Genomic DNA, 20,803 nt, shown 5'->3' with positions numbered 1-20,803 from the left:
ACAAAATGTTTGTGCATTACCTCAATGCAAACATATATTATTGAGCAGAACAGTCTTCCTCTTAACAATGACATTGGACTTGATTTAACTAGTCCCAAATGCAATTCCAGGCTTGGTATGATTGTAAGCTACTAATGTACACAATTTATATACAATACCTGCATAACAATTCAAGCTATTGAACATTTTCTCGATTTATAGACACAGTGACCTTGATCGTAATCTAACTTATCCTTGTAAGCTATATTAACACACCATTTCAGAACATTACCTACATCCAAACTCATGTTCTTGAGCAGAGACCATTTCCTTATAATATTAGTAAATGTGACCTTGACCATTACTCGAATGGTCCCAAATATAGAAATCAGAAACTTCGCTACAAAATGGCAATGCATTACCTCCTTTCAAATTCAATAGCACAAAATTTCAATGCATTACTTTCTTCCAAACTCAAATCATTCACGGAAACAATTTATCTGTTTTAAGAAAACGTGAACTTGACCTAAGGGTAGCCACAGGAAATCCCAACCTAGGTATACATGCAAGCTAACAACACCCAAAATTTAAGTGCAATACCTTCATCCGATTTAAAGTAATCAAGCGTATGTATTTTTGTATATTTCAGTAACAGTACCTTGACCATCATCAGAAACGCCCAATATACAATCCCAAGCTATGTCGTCAAAAGAAGATTGCTATATGTTAAGTTCATAAAGATTGGTCAATATAAACCTATGTTATAAACTAGAAACCAACTGCTTGCTGTTTTGAAATTTTTTAAAATAAAAGTGACCATGACCTGATAAGCCCCAGAAGCAAGATGATCATTTAAGTTTCCTGCACACAAAATGTGAGTTTAATAATTATGTCTATACTTAGGTTATTGAGCAACAACTATTTGCCTATTTTTCAATAGCAGTGACCTTGGCCCAATATACTCCTAATACAATCCAAGACTAGGTCTCCATGCAATCTTGTTATATCTGAAGTAACATCACGATTTATCAATGCCAACTTAAGATATTTACTGGAGGACACCTGTTTAACACTGCTCGCCTGACATACTTTAATCATATAATACGAGAGCATTACCAGTAAGCAACTTCAAAAATTGTAAACAACCACAGTCTTTTAAACTGATAATAAGTTTCTACTACATTACGTAAGGGTGGTATTGTAGAGTGTATGGATCAACAATACATTTTACATAGTCTTTTATTTTATTTTTTTCAACAGGGGTCAATCTTTTAAAAATATCAACACATGTAAATAAAACAAAAAGCCAATGAAGTTTCACATGTTAAAACTGCTAATATTCATCTTCTTTTAGTTGTTACCAGTTACAACAATAATTTATAAAAGATGAAGCATTGCATCTGTATTACCCTCCATCTGAACGCACATAATGCTTCCTAAGAAAATCCATTTGTAATAGCAGTATTCACATTTGCATTTGTTTTTATCATTCATAAATATGTTATTCTATTTATAGAAACACTCACTAGACATTCCACTTTTGAAGAAATTGAGAGCAAAACATAATACTGCCATCACTTACACCAATATTTGCAAGCTTGTAGGACCAATGATGATCACACAGATGCACATTCTAACAAAGAATGAGATAAAAAAAAGACACAAAAATGGACACCTAGCTACCAACCCATATGCATAACAAGTCCCCTCGTGTCAATATAAATCGATAATTTCATCGGCTTTGTAATACCAAGCACCCTAATCGGTTCGTAATGTGTACTCCTCTACGATATATTGTGGACAGTTACTTTGGAGACTTGATGAAAACCTTGATGTTATCCCCGTGGAAAAAGTGCATTTCATCCATAATTCAATAATATCACCTTGCGTAAATAAATTTAAAAACAACACAAACAAGTTTTATCTTTTATCGTCTTTAATTAATTCTTGAAACAATAACTGTAACGTATACTAATTAAACAAAATGCGAATCACGTATAAGGGGGACATTTACGATGTTACTAAGCTATGCGCACCTGTCGCTTACATCATTCAAGATGGCGGACTATACAGACATTTAATTAAGACTCTCGCCAAAAATGGCGAATAATGATCGAATTAATGATGGAGATCATACATTTAGAAAGGATTAATGAAATGCCTGTGATAAGCAACGATACATAAAATGTTTTAGATACCAACAACATATTTATTGGTAATCTACTAAGTGGATGTATGTCACAGAAACGAGTGTTTGCAAATAGTAACCTGTAAGCAGCCGCGTAGTCAACATGTCAGCTAAGAATTGGTGTTTCACTGTAAACAATTATACTGAAGAAGACTATAACCAAATATTAGAAAGCGACAAGTATGAATATCTCATCATCGGAAAATAAGTTGGTAAAAAAGGAACCCCACATCTACAAGGGTATATACAATTAAAGAAAAGGGGCTTTATCACAGCCTTAAAGAAGATTAATAAACAGACTCATTGGATAATAGCCAAGGGAAATGCAAAAGAAAATAGAGACTATTGTACCAAAGACAATAATTATGTTGAGCGCGGCAATATCTCTCATCAAGGCAAAGTCAAATGCAATATGGTTGATGCGGTACTTGATACAGTGGCCGGCGAGTTATCACCCAAGGATATGCTGGATAAGCATGGCGCCGGATTCATCGTCAACAAGCGTAAGATTGACGAATGTGCGGAAATGATCCTCAAGCATGACAACAAGCGACAGTGCATAGACTTCTACTCTAAACAACAACTACGTGCATGGCAACGTGAAGTACTTACCCTACTTGAAGAACAGGACCGCAGAAAGATCCTCTTTGTGGTGGACCCAGAAGGCAATGCAGGCAAGACGTTCCTAAGTGAATACCTACTCTCTACTAAGGACTGTATAAGATTTGAGAATGGAAAGTCAGCAGACATTAAATATGCATATAAGGGACAGCAATATATGTTCAGTTTACTCGCAAAGTTAAAACATCTGACAAGATTATCGTTAGAAAATGGGATAAGAAAAACATGGTTTCATTAATAAGTTAGTGGATCTGTGTTTAATCGGATTCATAAGCATATATTGGTTTAATATGTTTTCTCGTTCTGTACAGTTTACTGAAACAGCATGACACTTAAATGGACATTGCTAGGTAAATGTATTAATACAATATTTATCTTATTAATATAATATTACTATTAAATGTAATTGCTTATATTTTTCCCACAACTGCCTCTCATTTGATTACCTGTTTCTCCCAAAACCAGGTATTCACTGAACATTTTTTCCCTTTTTTTGTCTTAAATGTGCGTTAAAATGCCTTTTTTAATGTTATGGGTCATGCACCTTTGCCCTCCTGTGAAAAACACTAAAAGACTTCAAAAAAGCTCCCAAAAAGGGTCAAACATTTGGTGCGACAATTTGCAAAAAACTCCGCAAATCTTCTCAAAATTGGAAACTATGAACATATTGTAGTCGTAGGTGTTACAATTCCTTGACATAACACCCGTTACATTGTTACGTGCATCATGTTTTTCATGGTCCATAGCTGTTTTAAATGGGATGTTATAAATGCATATACAGGTTGTTGTTATTAATGACACATGCAGGTGACTTCAAACTATTTCATCTTTGAGCTGATTTATAACATCAAGATAAAAAAAATAGATCACGCAAAAGCGCATCTGAACTGATATGCTCTGATATTCCTTTGTTTTATACAGCTACAGATTTAAGTTTATAAGGCTTAATCTTCAAACCCAAGGTACTGTCAAACCCAAGGTACTGATGAGCAGCAAACTGCATACAATCTGAACAGACTGCAAGTCACCCACAGGCTGTTCTGGTTTTATGCTGTTTGCTGATAGCCATTTTCACTTTGCTTTTGAGTGGAAAAAGGATGAATAAAAAAATACTTACTTTCAATGCATACGTTTCCTTTCCATCTACAACCTTGTAGACACTGCCGTTATTGCCCATTTTGATCAGGGATTTCTGTAGTTCAGAGAATCAAATCAAGATATTTATTGTCAAATGAAATAATTTGTATTTAAGGTGTTTAAGTATATAATACAAATAAATGGTTTTTAGTTATTTTGAGTCTTACATGACTTAAAAAATATATTTGCAATTAAGATACAATCTTAAACACGTGCCAGAATTTTGTTTGTGAGCAAACCTTTTGCAAATTAACTAACCCAACTCCAGAACCTGTTTAATAAATAATGATAATGACAACATATTAAGAACTTTACATCACTTGCTTTAAGATTAAAAACACAAATTGATATTTTCTAAATTGTCACGATAAAGGACAATTATTTATATTGCATGATGCCAATTGCCATTGCTAGTAATTCCAGCAAAACGAAACAAGAGGGCCTGGAAGATCCAAAGTCACTAAACTAGGATACAAAGGAACTGAACTGATGTTCTGTACAGCCCAAAATATCATTAGAACACATTTTCTGACCAAGTTTCATGAAGAGTGAACTATGAATGTAACATATAATGGTAGATGCTTGTTGAGTCGTGGGATCTTTTTGAGTCGTGGGTATGAAGATCGTGTCAAAATTGTTTGATGTAACAGCATGAAAATTACCCATGACTCAACAAGCATATAGCATATATAATGCTAACAAGATTAAATATAGCCATAAAAGGATAATTTTCCCGCTACCTGGCAGCGATGTTTTTCAACATTCCAAAACCATTTTTATTTTCATCTAAGATATCATAAAAACAAATGTTCTGACCAAGTTTCTTGAAGATTCGAAAATAAATGTAAATTATAGTTTTTACAATTTTTTACCAAAGCCATATAAGGAAAAATGCTCTGCCCCCCCCCTCCCCCCGATGGCCACGTTTTTCAACCAACAAGAACCAATTTGCGAACTCATCCAAGATATCATCGTGACAAATCTTCTGACCAAGTTTCATTAAGATCGAACAATAAATGTGGCTTCTAGAGTGTTAACAAGGGTTCGCTATAGCCATACATAACCATATTAGGAAAAATGCCCCATCCCCTGGCAGCCATGTTTTTCAAGCAAATGAAACCATTATTAAACTAGTCAAAAATATAATTGCACCAAATCCTCTGACAATAGATGTGACCTCTTCTGACCAAGTTTCATTAAGATCGAACCATAAATGTTGCTTCTAAATTGTTTACAAGGGTTTGGAACCATAAAAGGAAAAATGTCCCGCCCTCTGGTGGCCATGTTTTGTAACAGACCAGAACCATTTTCGAACTCATCCATTTAAGATAGCATGAGAACAAATCTTCTGGCAAAGATTGGACCATAAATGTGACTTAACAAGTTTTTACTATAGCCATAACAGGAAAAACACCCGGCCCGCTGGAGGAAATCTTTTTCGACCAACCTTAACCATTTTCGTACTCGTCCAAGATATAATTCAATTGGGATAAATCTTCTGACCACATTTCATGAAAATCTTGCAATAAACGTGAACTCTAGAGTGTTTACAATATTTTACTATTGCCATATAAGGAAACATGTTATGCCTCATGGCGGCCATGCTTTACAAGCAACCTGAACTATTTTTGACCTCGTCCAAGACATCATTAGATCAAATATTCTGATCAAGTTTCATGATTATTGGACAATAAATGTAGCCTCTGGAGTGTTAACAAGGTTTTACTACAGCCATATAAGGAAAAATGCCCCGCCCCATAGAGCAATGTTTTCAAACCAACCAAAACTATATTCGAACTCATCGGAAATATCATTTATACAAATCTTCTGACCCAATTTCTTGAGTATCGAACAATAATTGTGGCTTCTAGAGTGTTAACAAGGTTTTACTATAGCCATATAAGGAAAAATGCCCCGCCCCCTGGTGGCCATGTTTTCAACTAACCGGAACCAATTTCGACTTGTCCAAGATTTCATTGGCACAAATCTTCTGATGGGATAATGAATCTGGCCTTTAGACTGTTAACAAGGCAAATGTTGACGCTGCACAATGCACAGCGGACAAAAGGTGATCACAAAAGCTCACAATGAGCACATTGTGCTAACGTTCATCTATTTTTCTTTTAAAGGTGTAGGGACCTATCTCAATTTAAATCACAAAGGAGGGAGGGGTGGAGTGGAGAGGGGTGTATTGTGTGGGGGTGTGGTCACATATTACATTATCTTCCAAAAATGCAAAAAAAAATGCAAAAAAAAATTATATTTTTTTTTTTTGGGGGGGGGGGAATTCTAGGGTGGGATGGTTTGACGGTATTTCAAAAATAAAATAATAAAAATAAATATATGTGTTTTTAACTATGTTTGAAAAAAACAAGAGATGTATTTGTCAGAAACACAATGCCCCCTATTGCATTGCTTTGAATTCTTTTTTTCTTACCTTTGACCTTGAAGGATGACATTGACCTTGAACTTCAACCAATCAAAATGTGCAGCTTTATGAGAACGCCGCTTTAATTATATTTTTTTAACCTTTGATCTTGAAGGATGACCTTGACCTTGAACTTCAACCACTCAAAATGTGCAGCTTCATGAGAACGCCGCTTTGATTTTTTTGTTGACCTTTGATTTTGTAGGATGACCTTGAACTTCCACCACTCAAAATGTGCAGCTTCATGAGAACGCCGCTTTGAATTAAAAAAAAAAACAAGATGTGTTTGTGAAACACAATGTCCCCCTATATGATGTTTGACATTGTAGGATGACCTTGACCTTGTGAAGGATGACCTTGACCTTTCACCACTCAAAATGTGCAGCTCCATGAGATACACATGCATGCCAAATATCAAGTTGCTATCTTCAATATTGCAAAAGTAATCATAAAATAAGCGATTTGGGCCACATATATTTGACCTCTGACCTTGAAGGATGACCTTGACCTTTCACCACTCAAAATGTGCAGCTCCATGAGATGCACATGCATGCCAAATATCAAGTTGCTATCTTCATTATTGCAAAAGTATTCATGAAATGAGCAATTTTGGCCACATATAATTGACCTCTGACCTTGAAGGATGACCTTGACCTTTCACCACTCAAAATGTGCAGCTCCATGAGATACACATGCATGCCAAATATCAAGTTGCTATCTTCAATATTGCAAAAGTATTCTTAAAATGAGCGATTTTGGCCAAATATATTTGACCTCTGACCTTGAAGGATGACCTTGACATTGACCTTTCACCACTCAAAATGTGCAGCTTCATGAGATACACATGCATGCCAAATATGAAGTTGCTATCTTCAATATAGCAAAAGTTATTACAAAATGTTAAAGTTGGCGCAAACAGACAGACCAACAGACAGACCAACAGACCAACAGACAGGGCAAAAACAATATGTCCCCCACTACTATAGTGGGGGACATAAAAATTACCTTGAAGGATGACTTTGATCTTCAACTTCCACCACTCAAAATGTGCAGCTTCATGCTAACGCCGCTTTTCTTTTTTTTACCTTTGACCTTGAAGGATGACCTTGACCATGAAGGATGACCTTGACCTTGAACTTTCACTACTAAAAATGTGAAGCTTCATGATAACGCCCCTTTGAAATTATTATTTTTTGACCTTTGAAAATGACAGATGACCTTGACCTTGAAGAATGACGTTGACCTTGAACTTCCACCACTGAAAATGTGCAGCTTAATGAGAACGCCGCTTTGAAATTTAATTTTTTTTTTACCTTGAAGGATGACAATGACCTTTAACTTCCACCACTCAAAATGTGCAGCTTCATAGTTACACTGCTTTGATTTTTTTTGGACCTCTGACCTTGAAGGATGACCTTGACCTTGAAGGATGACCTTGAACTTCCACCACTCAAAATTTGTAGCTTCATGAGAGCGCCACTTTGAAATTATTATTTTTTTACCTTTGACCTTGGATGACCTTGACCTTAAAGAATGACCTTGGCCTTGAACTTCAACCACTCAAAATGTGCAGCTTCATGAGAACGCCGCTTTGAAATTAAAATATATTTTTTTGACCTTTGACCTTGAAGGATGACCTTGACCTTAAAGAGTGACATTGACCTTCCACTACTCAAAAAGTGCAGCTTCATGAGAACGCCGCTTTGAAATTAAAAATAAATAAATTTGACCTTTAAGGATGACCTTGACCTTGAACTTCCACCACTCAAAATGTGTAGCTTTATGATAACGCCGCTTTGATTTTTTTTTACCTTTAACCTTGAAGAATGACCTTGACCTTGAAGAATGACCTTGACCTTGAACTTCCACCACTCAATATGTGCAGCTTCATGAGAACGCCGCTTTGATTTTTTTTATTGTTTTTTACCTTGAAGGATGACCTTGACCTTGAACTTCCGCCACTCAAAATGGGCAGCTTCATGAGATGCACATGCATGCCAAATATCAAGTTGCTATCTTCAATATTAAAAAAGTAATGGCCTATGTTTAAGTTTTCGGACGGACAGACGCCATCTTTTTGACATTTGACCTTGAAGGATGACGTTGACCTTCACCTTTCACCACTCAAAATGTTCAGCTCCATGAGATACACATGCAAGCCAAATATTAAGTTGCTATCTTCAATATTGAAAAAGTTATGGCCACTGTTAAAGTTTTCCGATGGACAGACACCATAAATTTGACATTTGACCTTGAAGGATGACCTTGACCTTTACCTTTTACCACTCAAAATGTGCAGCTCCATGAGATACACATGCGTGCTCAATATCAAGTTGCTATTTTTAAAAAAGAAAAAGTTATGGCCAATGTCAATTTTTTTCCGGACAGACAGACTGACTGACATACTAACGGACAGTTCAACTGCTATATGCCACCCTACCGGGGGCATAAACATTATTTTTTGTGGGTGGGGTGCGGGGGGGGGGGGGTAAAGTATGAGGGTGTGGTGGTCATTTATTAGATATTCTTTAATTAAAAGATGAATAAATAATTTGGGGGATTCGGGGGGGATTCAGAGGGGGGCATGGGGGATGGTTTGGGTGGAGTCTATTGTGGTATGTCAGGTAAGAGTTGTTTTGTCAAAGTATCAATCGAATCTAATCATAAATAAAGAAGTTATGGCAATTTTAGCAAAATATAATAATTTGACCTTGAGAGTCAAGGTCATCTAAAAATCAAGGTAAAATTCAACTTGCCATGTACAGTAACCTCATGATAGCATGAAAGTATTTGAAATTTAAAAGCAATAGCCTTGATACTTTAGAAGTAAAATGGATCTTAACACAAAATGTAACCATATATTCAAAGTAACTAAGTCAAAAAAGGACCATAATTCCGTAAAAATGACAAACAGAGTTATGCAACTTGTCATTTACTGTTCCCTTATGATAGTTTGCGAGTGTTCAAAGTATGAAAGCAATACCTATGATACTTTAGGGGTAAAGTGGACCAATACACAAAACTTAACCAAATTTTCAAGTATAAAGTGCCCATAATTCCGTCAAAAGGCCAGTCAGAGTTACATTACTTTGCCTGCACAGTCCCCTTATGATAGTTAGTAAGTGCTGCAAGTATGAAAGCAATAGCTTTGATACTTAAGGAATAAAATAGACCTAAACACAAAACTTAACCAAAATTTTCTATTTTCTAAGTATAAAAAGGGCACATAATTCTGTCAAAATGCAAGCCAGAATTATCTAACTTTGCCTGCCCAGTCCCCTCATGATAGTAAGTAAGTGTACCAAGTTTGAATGCAATAACATTGATACTTTATGAGAAAAGTGGACCTTAACGCAAAATTTAACCGGACGCAGACGCCAAGGTGATGACGATGGCTATTTCAAAAAAAAAATAAATGAGCTAAATTGGGATTTAACTCTTAAACTATAAGTAGCATATGAACATGCTCAAAAATATAACATATGTTGAACATAAATTATACTCATAATGGTTAGTTGCAGTGCACCTCAAAGGGTTACCTACTGTAAGTTTAGGCGTCCTTTCATTTGAGAGAGTAGGCTGCCAAAAATCATCTTCAAAGGCTTTCATCTCTGTGGAATCACACTGCAAGATATTACCCTATCAGTTTAAAGCATATAGCCTTTAGATGAGTTTCACTCGCCATAATCACATTTAATACCTATTTGAAACAACAGTATATATTGTTTTTTTAACATTCACCAGTTGCAAATATTTTATGCAAAACCTCACTTTGCACTCATGCATATAAAAAAGTTTTTTTTATGTTATGATACCTGATATAAGTTTTTGTGCAACTGCAATATTGATCAGATGTATATAAATTTTCATTTAAAATATACAGTGTATTCAGTGCTTGTTGAGTCATGGCATGATATATTTTCTTGGACAGACGGACGTAAAAAACGATGGAAAACAAGAAATGTGACAGTGTTTGTCAGAAACACTATGTCCCCTACTGCGCTGCTTTGAAGGTATATATTTGATCTTTGACCTTGAAGGATGACCTTGACCTTTCACCACAAAAAATGTGCAACTCCATGAGATACACATGTATGGCAAATGCTAAAGTTTGACGCAAACACACAAACAAACCAACAGACAGGGCAAAAACAATATGTCCCCCACTACATGTATAGTGGTGGGGGACATAAACAGCAGGCAAACATAATCTGCTCTTGTGGGACATCGCAAGTGAACTAATAAGATATTTCTATTATTATTATTGTACAGAATTATATCGTTATGATATAAAAATTCAAATGTGTCTGAAATTGCTAAAAAAAATTAAATATACTTTCAGATATTAAAAGTGACATGGACTGTTAATGTGTAATGTTAAAATAGTAACTTAGTTTCAACAAAAACAAGATGCTGGTGATGTGAATGGTAATGTGAATATTCTGAATGTTAAATGGATTTATTCAAGCTATTTACTATGTAGCATTGATGTCTATTTGAGTTTGCAAAGAATGTTGACCTTCTGAATTTGTCCACAAGAAGGTCAATGTCAAGATTGAAATTATGTCATTCGATGTGGGTGTGTTAACCATTTCCCAACTCTGACAGAAGCAAAGTGAAAATGGCTATATGCAAACAGCATAAAACAAAAACAGCCTGTGAGTAACTGGCAGTCTGTTCAGATTTTAAGCTGTTTGCCGCTCATTAATATCTAAGGGTTGGAAATGAAGCCTTTAAAACTTGAATTTGTTAAGAAAGGTCGTAAAATAAATTTGACTTTGTAAGGGACTTACTTGTTGCAAGTATTAAATCTTGGTATGAAGCATTATTGAATAAGTCAAAGACCAAACATAGATCAATGTGAAGGTCAAACAGAGGTCACGGCGATGTGGATGCTTTGATAGTAAGACAGTTTGTATAAAAACATTATTGATAGTATATGTAACATGTGATTTAGGGTTAAACTCAAACAGAAAAGCTTCTCACTGTACGTCTCCTGACAACCGTCAATGCTTGGGGAATTGACAATTTATGTTTTATCATTTGGATTACATAGAGTTTTGATATACAATAACAGATAACACAAATTTAAATTATTTGTAAATACATATAAATAGTTTTTTTAAATTGCAAGCTAGGTTTGCATGGAAGCTTCTTACACAGAAAATCAGATTGCAATACCTGTATACATACTTAGGTTTTAAAGCAAACAACATTATATTTTACATTTCAAGTAACAGTGACATAGATATTGACCCATCTGGTCCCAGATGTAATCCAATGTTAGTTATTCGTGTACATGTAGGCTACCTACAAGAGAAGAATAAAGTTATTGCTATACAACCAACACAAGCAATATCCTTTTAATCCACACAGATGGCAATTTTGCCATTTTTAAATAAAACAAGATGTGTTTGTGAAACACTATGTCCCCCAATATATTTGACCTTTAACCTTGAAGGATGACCTTGACCTTTCACTACTCAAAATGTGCAGCTCCATGAGATACACATGCATGCAAATTATCAAGTTGCTATCTTCAATATTGCAGAAGTGTATATTAAATGAGCGATTTTGACCCATACATTTGACCTTTGACCTTGAAGGATGGCCTTGACCTTTCACCACTCAAAATGTGCAGCTCCATGAGAAACACATGCATGCCAAATATGAAGTTGCTATCGTCAATATTGCAAAAGTTAAAGCAAATGTTTAAGTTTGACGCAAACCAACAAACCAACAAACAAACCAATAGACAGGGCAAAAACAATATGTCCCCAACTATATATATGTCCCCCTACCGGGGGCATAACAATATCAGACCCACTTAAAATTGGTTGGTTTTGACAAGCTCCTTTATTGACAAACATGACCTCTGAAACCTTGAAATTGATTGCATCTAGGCCAAGTTATTCAAAATCCATAAATATATATGGGAAAGTTTTGATTGAAAATAAAGAAATGCATTCCAAAATTTAACATATTCTTAAACTATTTGAAATTAAAGATACAAACAGAAGAAGAAATTGCCCTTATTAAAAACAAAATTGAAACACACAAACAAAAATGGATCCACATCAACCAATATTTTTCAAGTAAGAATTAATATTCATATACAGTTTTTTTTCAAATAACAATGCCCATACATTTACTAAACTATGATTGTCGTATTTGTTCTCCTTTTCGTTTTGTTCTTTATCAACTTTATTTATAATTATAAAGTACAGAAACACAGGATGGAAGAATTACTATTGTTTCTATATTTATCCATAATACATACTGTTAAACATATTTGATGTGTGTATGAGAAAGTGTGCGTGATGTGAGTGTACGTGAAATTGTGTGTGTTTATGAACATATGTATATTATATTTATCTATAATACATACCGATAAACATGTAATAGAATATATGATGCGTGTGAAAGAGTGTGCGTGATGTGAGTGTGTGCGGGATTGTTTTGTGTTACATAGGTGAGAAAAGAAGTATACTTATTATAAGAGAAATGCATAATTCTAATATGTTTTTTTATATATTATGTTCATTTACTTTCGTTTTTTTTTCTTGTCTATGTATGTGTGCATGTTTATGTATGTTTTTGCGTATATGTGCATGCGTGTTGTTAGGTACTTTATGAAAATGTTAAACCACTCATTTGTGTACATTTCCACTTTGTGTAATTGATGAATTCATAAGAGTGCATTAATAAATGAGAAAAAAAAGAGAAATACTTGTGGAATTTTCAAAGTTTTATGGCCAAAATTGACCTTTAACCCATATGATTGACTTTGTCCTATAAAGCAGGTTGACTGGTCATAGACATGTCATTACAATTTTTTTCACTTGTTCAAAGCATTTCACGTAAATGGTGATTCCAGAATACCCCCATTACTTGGTAATTGAAGTTTAATGAATTTAATGACTTTAACCTGCCTATAATAATACAAACCTGAGTGCACAAGTCACAAGCATATGTGATTTGTTTCGGATCCTCTGTTAATTGTGGGGACAGGAGGTTTGGTTTATCTAGAAAACAAAGAATTAAAAGAAAAGTTATACACTATGCATAATGATTTAAGCATTATGTTGAACCAGTGTTATATTTCATAATACATAATCAGGTCCTATGGATTGGAAAAAAGTGTTATTTTGACTAAAAATGGGAAATAAGTGTCCTTGTGTTTCCTTTCCTAACAAACACTTAGAATTGAGAATAAAAGTCTTTTAAATATAATATTTATTTACGTCAAATTTATAGAGCTAGATGGCGAAATGAACAAAATGATTAAATAAAAAAAGAGCTTTCTTTGGAAACATATAATTGAGGATTTTTGCAGTCATTTGGGAAAAAGATAAACTTTTTGAGTTTGGGAACTATAATGAACCTTACAAAACACTGCGAACACAATTTCTATAGAATGTACATCATGTATATTCACTCTTACATTAAATGTTTACCCTCTAGTTAGGAGCAAAAATTTAGGGGGGGGGATTCGGATGGGGAGAGGGGGGGTGGGGGGATTCTTGGGTGCGATGGTTGGACGGTATTTCAAACATTTGTTTTTTAACCGTTTAAAAAAAATTGGGGGGGGGGGGGTGGGGTGGGTATAGTGTGAGGGTGTGGTGGTCATTTGTGAGATGATCTTAAAAAAAAAAAAAAAAATAGGGGGGGGGGGAACGGGAGATGGTTTGGGTGGAGTCTATTGTGGTATGTCAGGTAAGAGTAGTTTTGTCAAAGTATCAATCAAATCTAATCATAAATAAAGAAGTTATGGCAATTTTAGGAAAATTTAATAATTTGACCTTGAGAGTCAAGGTCATTCAAAGGTCAAGGTAAAATTCTACTTGCCAGGTACAGTAACCTCATGTCATAGCATGAAAGTATTTGAAGTTTGAAAGCAATAGCCTTGATACTTAAGAAGTAAAGTGGATCGAAACACAAAATTCAACCATATATTCTAAGTTACTAAGTCAAAAAAGAGCCATAATTCCGTAAAAATGACATCCAGAGTTATGCAACTTGTCCTTTTACTGTACCGTTATGATAGTTTGCGAGTGTTCCAAGTATGAAAGCAATATCTATGATACTTTAGGGGTAAAGTGGACCAAAACACAAAACTTAAGCAAACTTTCAATTTTCTAAGTATAAAGGGCCCATAATTCCGTCCAAATGCCAGCCAGAGTTACATAACTTTGCCTGCACAGTCCCCTTACGATAGTTAATAAGTGTTGCAAGTATGAAAGCAATAGCCTTGATACTGTAGGAATAAAGTGGACCTAAACACAAAACATAACCAAATTTTCAATTTTCTAAGTATAAAAAGGGCACATAATTCTGTCAAAATGCCAGTCAGAGTTACATTACTTTGCCTGCACAGTCCCCTTATGATAGTTAGTAAGTGTTGCAAGTATGAAAGCAATAGCTTTGATACTTAAGGAATAAAATGGACCTAAACACAAAACTTAACCAAAATTTTCAATTTTCTAAGTATAAAAAGGGCACATAATTCTGTCAAAATGCACGCCAGAGTTATCTAACTTTGCCTGCCCAATCCCCTCATGATAGTAAGTAAGTGTACCAAGTTTGAATGCAATAGCATTGATACTTTCTGAAAAAAGTGGACCTAAACGCAAAACTTAACCAAAATTTTCAATTTTCTAAGTATAAAAAGGGCACATAATTCAGTCAAAATGCATGCCAGAGTTATCTAACTTTGCCTGCCCAGTCCCCTCATGATAGTAAGTAAGTGTACCAAGTTTGAATGCAATAGCATTGATACTTTCTGAGAAAAATGGACCTAAACGCAAAACTTAACCGGACGCCAACGCCGACGTCGACGCCAAGGTGATGACAATAGCTCATAATTTTTTTCAAAAAATAGATGAGCTAAAAATTAACGAATGATTACATTGAAGAACTTAATACTTTGCATCAAAAACTTTTTTAAATTCGGAACATGAAATTGAAAAGGGCTTTTATTAGAGCAAAGGCAAAATGGATTGATGAAGGTGAAAAACCCTCGAATTACTTTTGTAACTTAGAATCTCAATATGCTACTAGTAAAAACATCCCTTTTATTGAAAACGATCAAAAGTCAACAGCTACTAGGTACTTGACAATCAAAGTATTTTAAAAGAAGCAGCCCAATTCTACAAAAAAACTGTATACAAAGTCCATTTTCAATGACTCGTACAATGTACATGATGACCTTAAAGGCATAAACACTTCTAAATTAAGCACTGCACAATCTCAATCATTGGAAGGATCACTAACACTTAAGGAAATATCAGTCACTTAAAAAAAAATGAAACATGAAAAAAGCCCTGGATCAGATGGTTTAACCGCATAATATTTATAAATCTTTTGGAAAGATCTAGGTCATTTTATTGTTAGAAGCCTTAATTATGGTTTTACCTCTGAAACCATGTCAGTTACTCAAAAACAAAGTATAATCACACATATACCTAAAGATAATAAACCCAGACATTTTCTGAAAAACCTAAGGCCACTAACGCTTTTAAATGTCATTTACAAGCTCGCATCTGGGACTATTGCAAATAGACTAAAAACTGTCCTTGACACTCTTATTTCTAAAGATCAGACAGGATTTATTAAAGGTAGATATATTGGTGAGAATACCAGACTATTATATGACATCATGAAATATACAGAAGATAATAATATCCCTGGACTCTTGATGACCATTGACTTTGAAAAGGCATTCGATGCCCTTATTTTACAACCACAATTTCAAGACAGGTATGGCATAGAAAACTGTAGCCAAAGTTTTAGCCAAGCATTTGGGACCGCCTCGTGAAAGTCTATGGGTATAAGAACACAAATAAGTACAATATGAAGCTTAAATATATTTATTACTATAATCATCCTTTTAAAATATTGTACATAACAGAATATAAGTTTATAACAAAAAACATTTATAGATATACATACATCTAGATATACATACATCAATGTAATAATCATACTTTTATTCTACATAACAGAATATCAGTTTATACATACATGTACATCATAAGCACATGTTCAGTTCACATTGTTTACAAAATAAGCACATTTTCATTACATTAAAGATATTCATTCATGAGCACATATTTCAATCTTTGCAAAACATAACAGTTGATCAAGACTAAAGATGCTTTATTTTCAAAGCCTCTCACTTCATATTGTTAAACAGTTATATTTGGTCATTTGGATATGATATACATCAGCTTTGACAGCTGCTGTTGTTAAAACATTTTCTGTAAATGGTGGATGATTTCTAGGCTCAAATAAATGAATGTTTTTCACGCATATTTCTTGACAGAAAGGCCCAGATAATTGCCACCATCCATTCTAGATGCTGAAATATGATAAAATATAGTTTTACAAACTATCAACAAGAAACCAACACATAAATGTCCGCATCTTAAAATGTCCGAATTTTTAACATATCCGAAATATATTACAACGAGTGAATGGTATCCTTTTTATTTCCGAAATTGTTGGTTTCTTTATCAAACTTTACCTTTCCCAAAATATTAAAATAATGAAACAATTAAACAGAAATGCTCTCAAATACCTGTTGAAACAAGATTTCATGTGTTTTTGTGAAGAAATTGTTTTTTGTTAAATGCTTTTGCCAGGCCCGTGGTATTGACATAATGTTCGATAACACCTTTTGTTTTCACACCAGCAAGCGTTCTATACATAGATGGTGACGTCACTGCCAGTACACAATGCACCAGCAAGTTTCCTTTGTTTCGATGACCGGTTCTGACCGGTGTTGCTGCAGACTGCGTATCAAATTTTCTGGTTAATAACACGATGATGTATTGACGCACAGTCAACGGTTTAAAGAGTTTACTATCTGGGATGGTACTTGACAGGCAAAAAACGTTTCGCCGAGCATTTTCGCCAACCGAAAATTTTATTCGCCGAATTTTAAAAACGTTTCGCCGAGCATTTTCGCCAACCGAGAATTTTATTCGCCGAATTTGCGAAATTTTCGCCAACGGCGAATTTGGCGAACGACAGCGGAAGCCCTGTATGCATTTTATATATAATAAAATATGTATGACAGGGAAATAAGATATGTAAAGGACCCAGTATACACTTTTGGAGAATTTTTAAAACAATCCGTATAAGAAAATCTGATTGGTGCTAAAATGGACTTCTTATTTTATGAAGGCGCAATCAGAACTGTGAAGGCATTTTTCTAATTATCAGGATTTTCAGTTATAAAAAAGCCCAGTATACAATGTGCATATATCGTTTTACTTAAATAACATAGTATTGGGTCATAATCAAAATAAACTTGTTTATAAATGCTTTAGCTATAATACAGATGTACCCACTTATAAATGATTTAGCTATAATACAGATGTACCCACTTATAAATGCTTTAGCTATAAAACAGATGTACCCACTTATAAATGCTTTAGCTATCATACAGATGTACCCACTTATAAATGCTTTAGCTATAATACAGATGTACCTACTTGCCATTCAAAGTGGAATACGCTTTTTAATAACATTGAATGGTCAAAAGTGCATACACTTACTTTTACTATATCTAGAGACACATACACTCAGTGGTTCCAGACAAAAATTATGCACAGAATTTAACGCACCAAATCTTTGCTATATAAAACGAATATTGTTAATGACAATTTATATTGCTTTTGGCTTTTGTAAAGAAAATGCAGAAACCATATTACACATATTCTGGAACTGTATTTTTACCAAGAGAATTGTAAATTATGTTTTAGAATTTTTAGGATTACATAATGTGCAAAAATATACAGAGATTTCCTGTCAAAAAATGCTATTTGGGAGTACAAGCAATAACATGACTGATATTAATATCCCTATCCTAGAAATTAAAAAGTATATATTTGAATGCAAGAGAAAGAATTTACTTCCTTCAATAAGAGGGCTGAACAATAACCTTTGCTTAGCATGGGAAACTCAAGCTAAAACAAAATATCAAGAAACGGAACTACTAAACTCGGCAGTTGTAAAGCTATTTGTAGATCAATAATAATCTAGGTGTAATTTGTATTGTTTTGCTTTAAATGTTTAATACCATCACTGTTTTTTTAAATTATATATTTTTCTGTCCAAACTCCAAACTGTCATATCATGGCATTTTTGTATGTTTCTGTGTGTGCTTGTGTGTGCATGTTAGTATCTATATAATGTTATGCATAGATTTTATTTACCTATATTATAGCTATACCTGTTGTTTTTTATATCAAGCAAGAATAATTGTTAAAGGAACTCTATTGTATACTAACAAATTGACATGTAAATTAACAGCTTCTATTGTAATGAATTGAGGTGAAATAAAGTTTACCGTATCAAAAAATAATAAAAAAAATTATCGTGCCTAAGGTTCATTATATCCCAACCTTTCCAAACACAAAATTTACTACATTCTAATAAACATAGCAAGAAAACACTCTTTCAACAAAAATATCTGGTTTAATAAAATGTTCTGAATGTTGAAGGAATAAATATATTGTTCAATCAAAAAATAATATCATATGTACTGTCATTAAATTACTGGTATTCATTTCCTTAATTGGTCACATTTCTGAACACAGTCAGGAAATGGACCGTAATATAACTGTAATATAAAGTAACATTACTCTCGCAAAAATAATTTTGGAGTTAAGGTCCCGTATTTACTGTTTGGCTAAAAACGGCGTTTCTGATGATGTATAAACGAAACTCCCTAGTTCAAATGCCTATTAAAATGTTGATTAAGTTTTATCATTAACCTAAAATACTTTAAAAGTTACACAACAATATGAAGAAAAAAAATAAGCAATGGGATGGATTGCCAATCCAATCATTTAACTTTCCCCTTAAAAGACGATTTTAATTTGATAAAAATATATGAAAACCTTTCTTTGAATCGTCTTCTGAACTTGATGAGCCATTTGAGCTGGACCTTTGATAAAACCTTGATTGTGAAATTGACAGGTGGTCTAAGTCCCCAAAATCATCTTCTTCATCGTCTTCTGAACTTGATGAGCCATTTGAGCTGGACCTTTGATAAAACCTTGATTGTGAAACTGACAGGTGGTCTAAGTCCCCAAAATCATCTTCTTCATCGTTTAACTACAAGATTGGTACAGAGTAGCATAATAACAATCACAAAAATCCAGTTTTATAAATGCTACTGGGTATTGTGAAAACAATAACTCACGTTTTGACAATTGAGCTTTACTGTTAAGTCTAACAATTATAAGCAAGTTTTATTTATGCTATTTTGTAATGTACATTATCTGGTCAAAGATAGGGAATTTTGTATTAGGTATTGATTTATTTTCTGCGAGCTACCCAGAAGAAGTTTTTTATGGCAGTTAAAACATACAGAATAGGTTTTTAGGCAAAGATATTGGAAAACTTAACACATTTTTGTAGATAAACAAAGTTCCATGAAAAAGTAAAATTTAATTTCTTACCTGAGCAAAACGAAGCGTTTGAGAAAGACTGTAAATTGGTGGAGGCGATGTGTTCTCCAAAGGCAGTGAATTCATTTCTCCTATATCAGACTGCAATAAAAATGATGATGTATACAGTGAATCAAGCTGATTTCAAAAGAGAGGCAACATATCTGAGGATGTAATACTGAAGAAAATCCTTGTTTTTATTGATTTATTAAGCTACAGGTACATAATCAAAGTACAGATACACATATTATGACTTAATTAACAAAATGTAAATAACATGAACTCCATCTAGACATCAAAAGATCTTGCACATACAGAAACAACGCGCTCATTAGCTGCCACATTATTATAATTTGACCGTTCGAAGATTGTTAATGTTTTTTTTTTATAAGGTGTCCATCAGAAACAGTTTTGCAACACATTTACGTTTTACCTAACCTTACCTGATGCATCAAATTGTAAATAATACCTGAGGAAATGAAGATTTCAATGCATTATCTCCTGTTGGTGAACCGTGGTCTTGTACTTGTAGAACCTGAATGATTTCAATATCAATTAATGCTCAAGTTTGTGACTAAAATACTTTTTTAGAAAAAACTAAAGGAAATAAATTAAGTTGCAAACAAATTGGTCACCACATATATTATAAAGAGATTTATAGCTATAGAAGTGAACATTTTTATAATTCCTACATATTAATCATAATTTTTTTTAAACATGATAATTCTTTTGGTGAGTGTTTGGACACTCAATTTACAAATAATGAATAACAGTAATTGAAGTGATCTACCTATTAATTAAAATTGTCACTTCTTAACGAATATTTTGAACAAGAGGACCATGGGCCCTTTGGCACGCACATGAAACCTGAAGGAATGAAACTATTTTGAGAATGTGGACTTCAGAAGAATAAAAGATAATGATGATGATCATGATGATGATGATGGTGGTAATGGTGCTGCTGCTTATTATGGGAAGACCACCACCGCC

General features: G+C 33.9%; 1 protein-coding gene across 2 annotated transcripts in view; it reads right to left on the bottom strand.

The window, feature by feature from the left end:
• LOC127832410 (uncharacterized) overlaps nucleotides 1–20,803 on the bottom strand; it is a 37,618-nt gene that overhangs the window by 7,609 nt on the left and 9,206 nt on the right. The window contains exons 4-10 of one of the 2 annotated variants that reach the window (XM_052357872.1): nucleotides 20,283–20,348; nucleotides 19,826–19,915; nucleotides 19,420–19,478; nucleotides 19,262–19,320; nucleotides 13,302–13,378; nucleotides 9,897–9,977; nucleotides 3,906–3,980 (exon numbers count right to left, since the gene is read on the bottom strand). In XM_052357872.1, coding sequence (XP_052213832.1) covers nucleotides 3,906–3,980; nucleotides 9,897–9,977; nucleotides 13,302–13,378; nucleotides 19,262–19,320; nucleotides 19,420–19,478; nucleotides 19,826–19,915; nucleotides 20,283–20,348 — 507 coding nt within the window. Of the gene's footprint in view, nucleotides 1–3,905; nucleotides 3,981–9,896; nucleotides 9,978–13,301; nucleotides 13,379–19,261; nucleotides 19,479–19,825; nucleotides 19,916–20,282; nucleotides 20,349–20,803 lie in introns of both variants that reach the window. The other variant, XM_052357871.1, reaches the window with a different exon arrangement.

The sequence above is a fragment of the Dreissena polymorpha genome, chromosome 5, assembly GCF_020536995.1.
Source record: "Dreissena polymorpha isolate Duluth1 chromosome 5, UMN_Dpol_1.0, whole genome shotgun sequence".
NCBI lineage: Eukaryota > Metazoa > Mollusca > Bivalvia > Myida > Dreissenidae > Dreissena > Dreissena polymorpha.
This window is presented reverse-complemented; position numbering and strand designations above follow the sequence as displayed.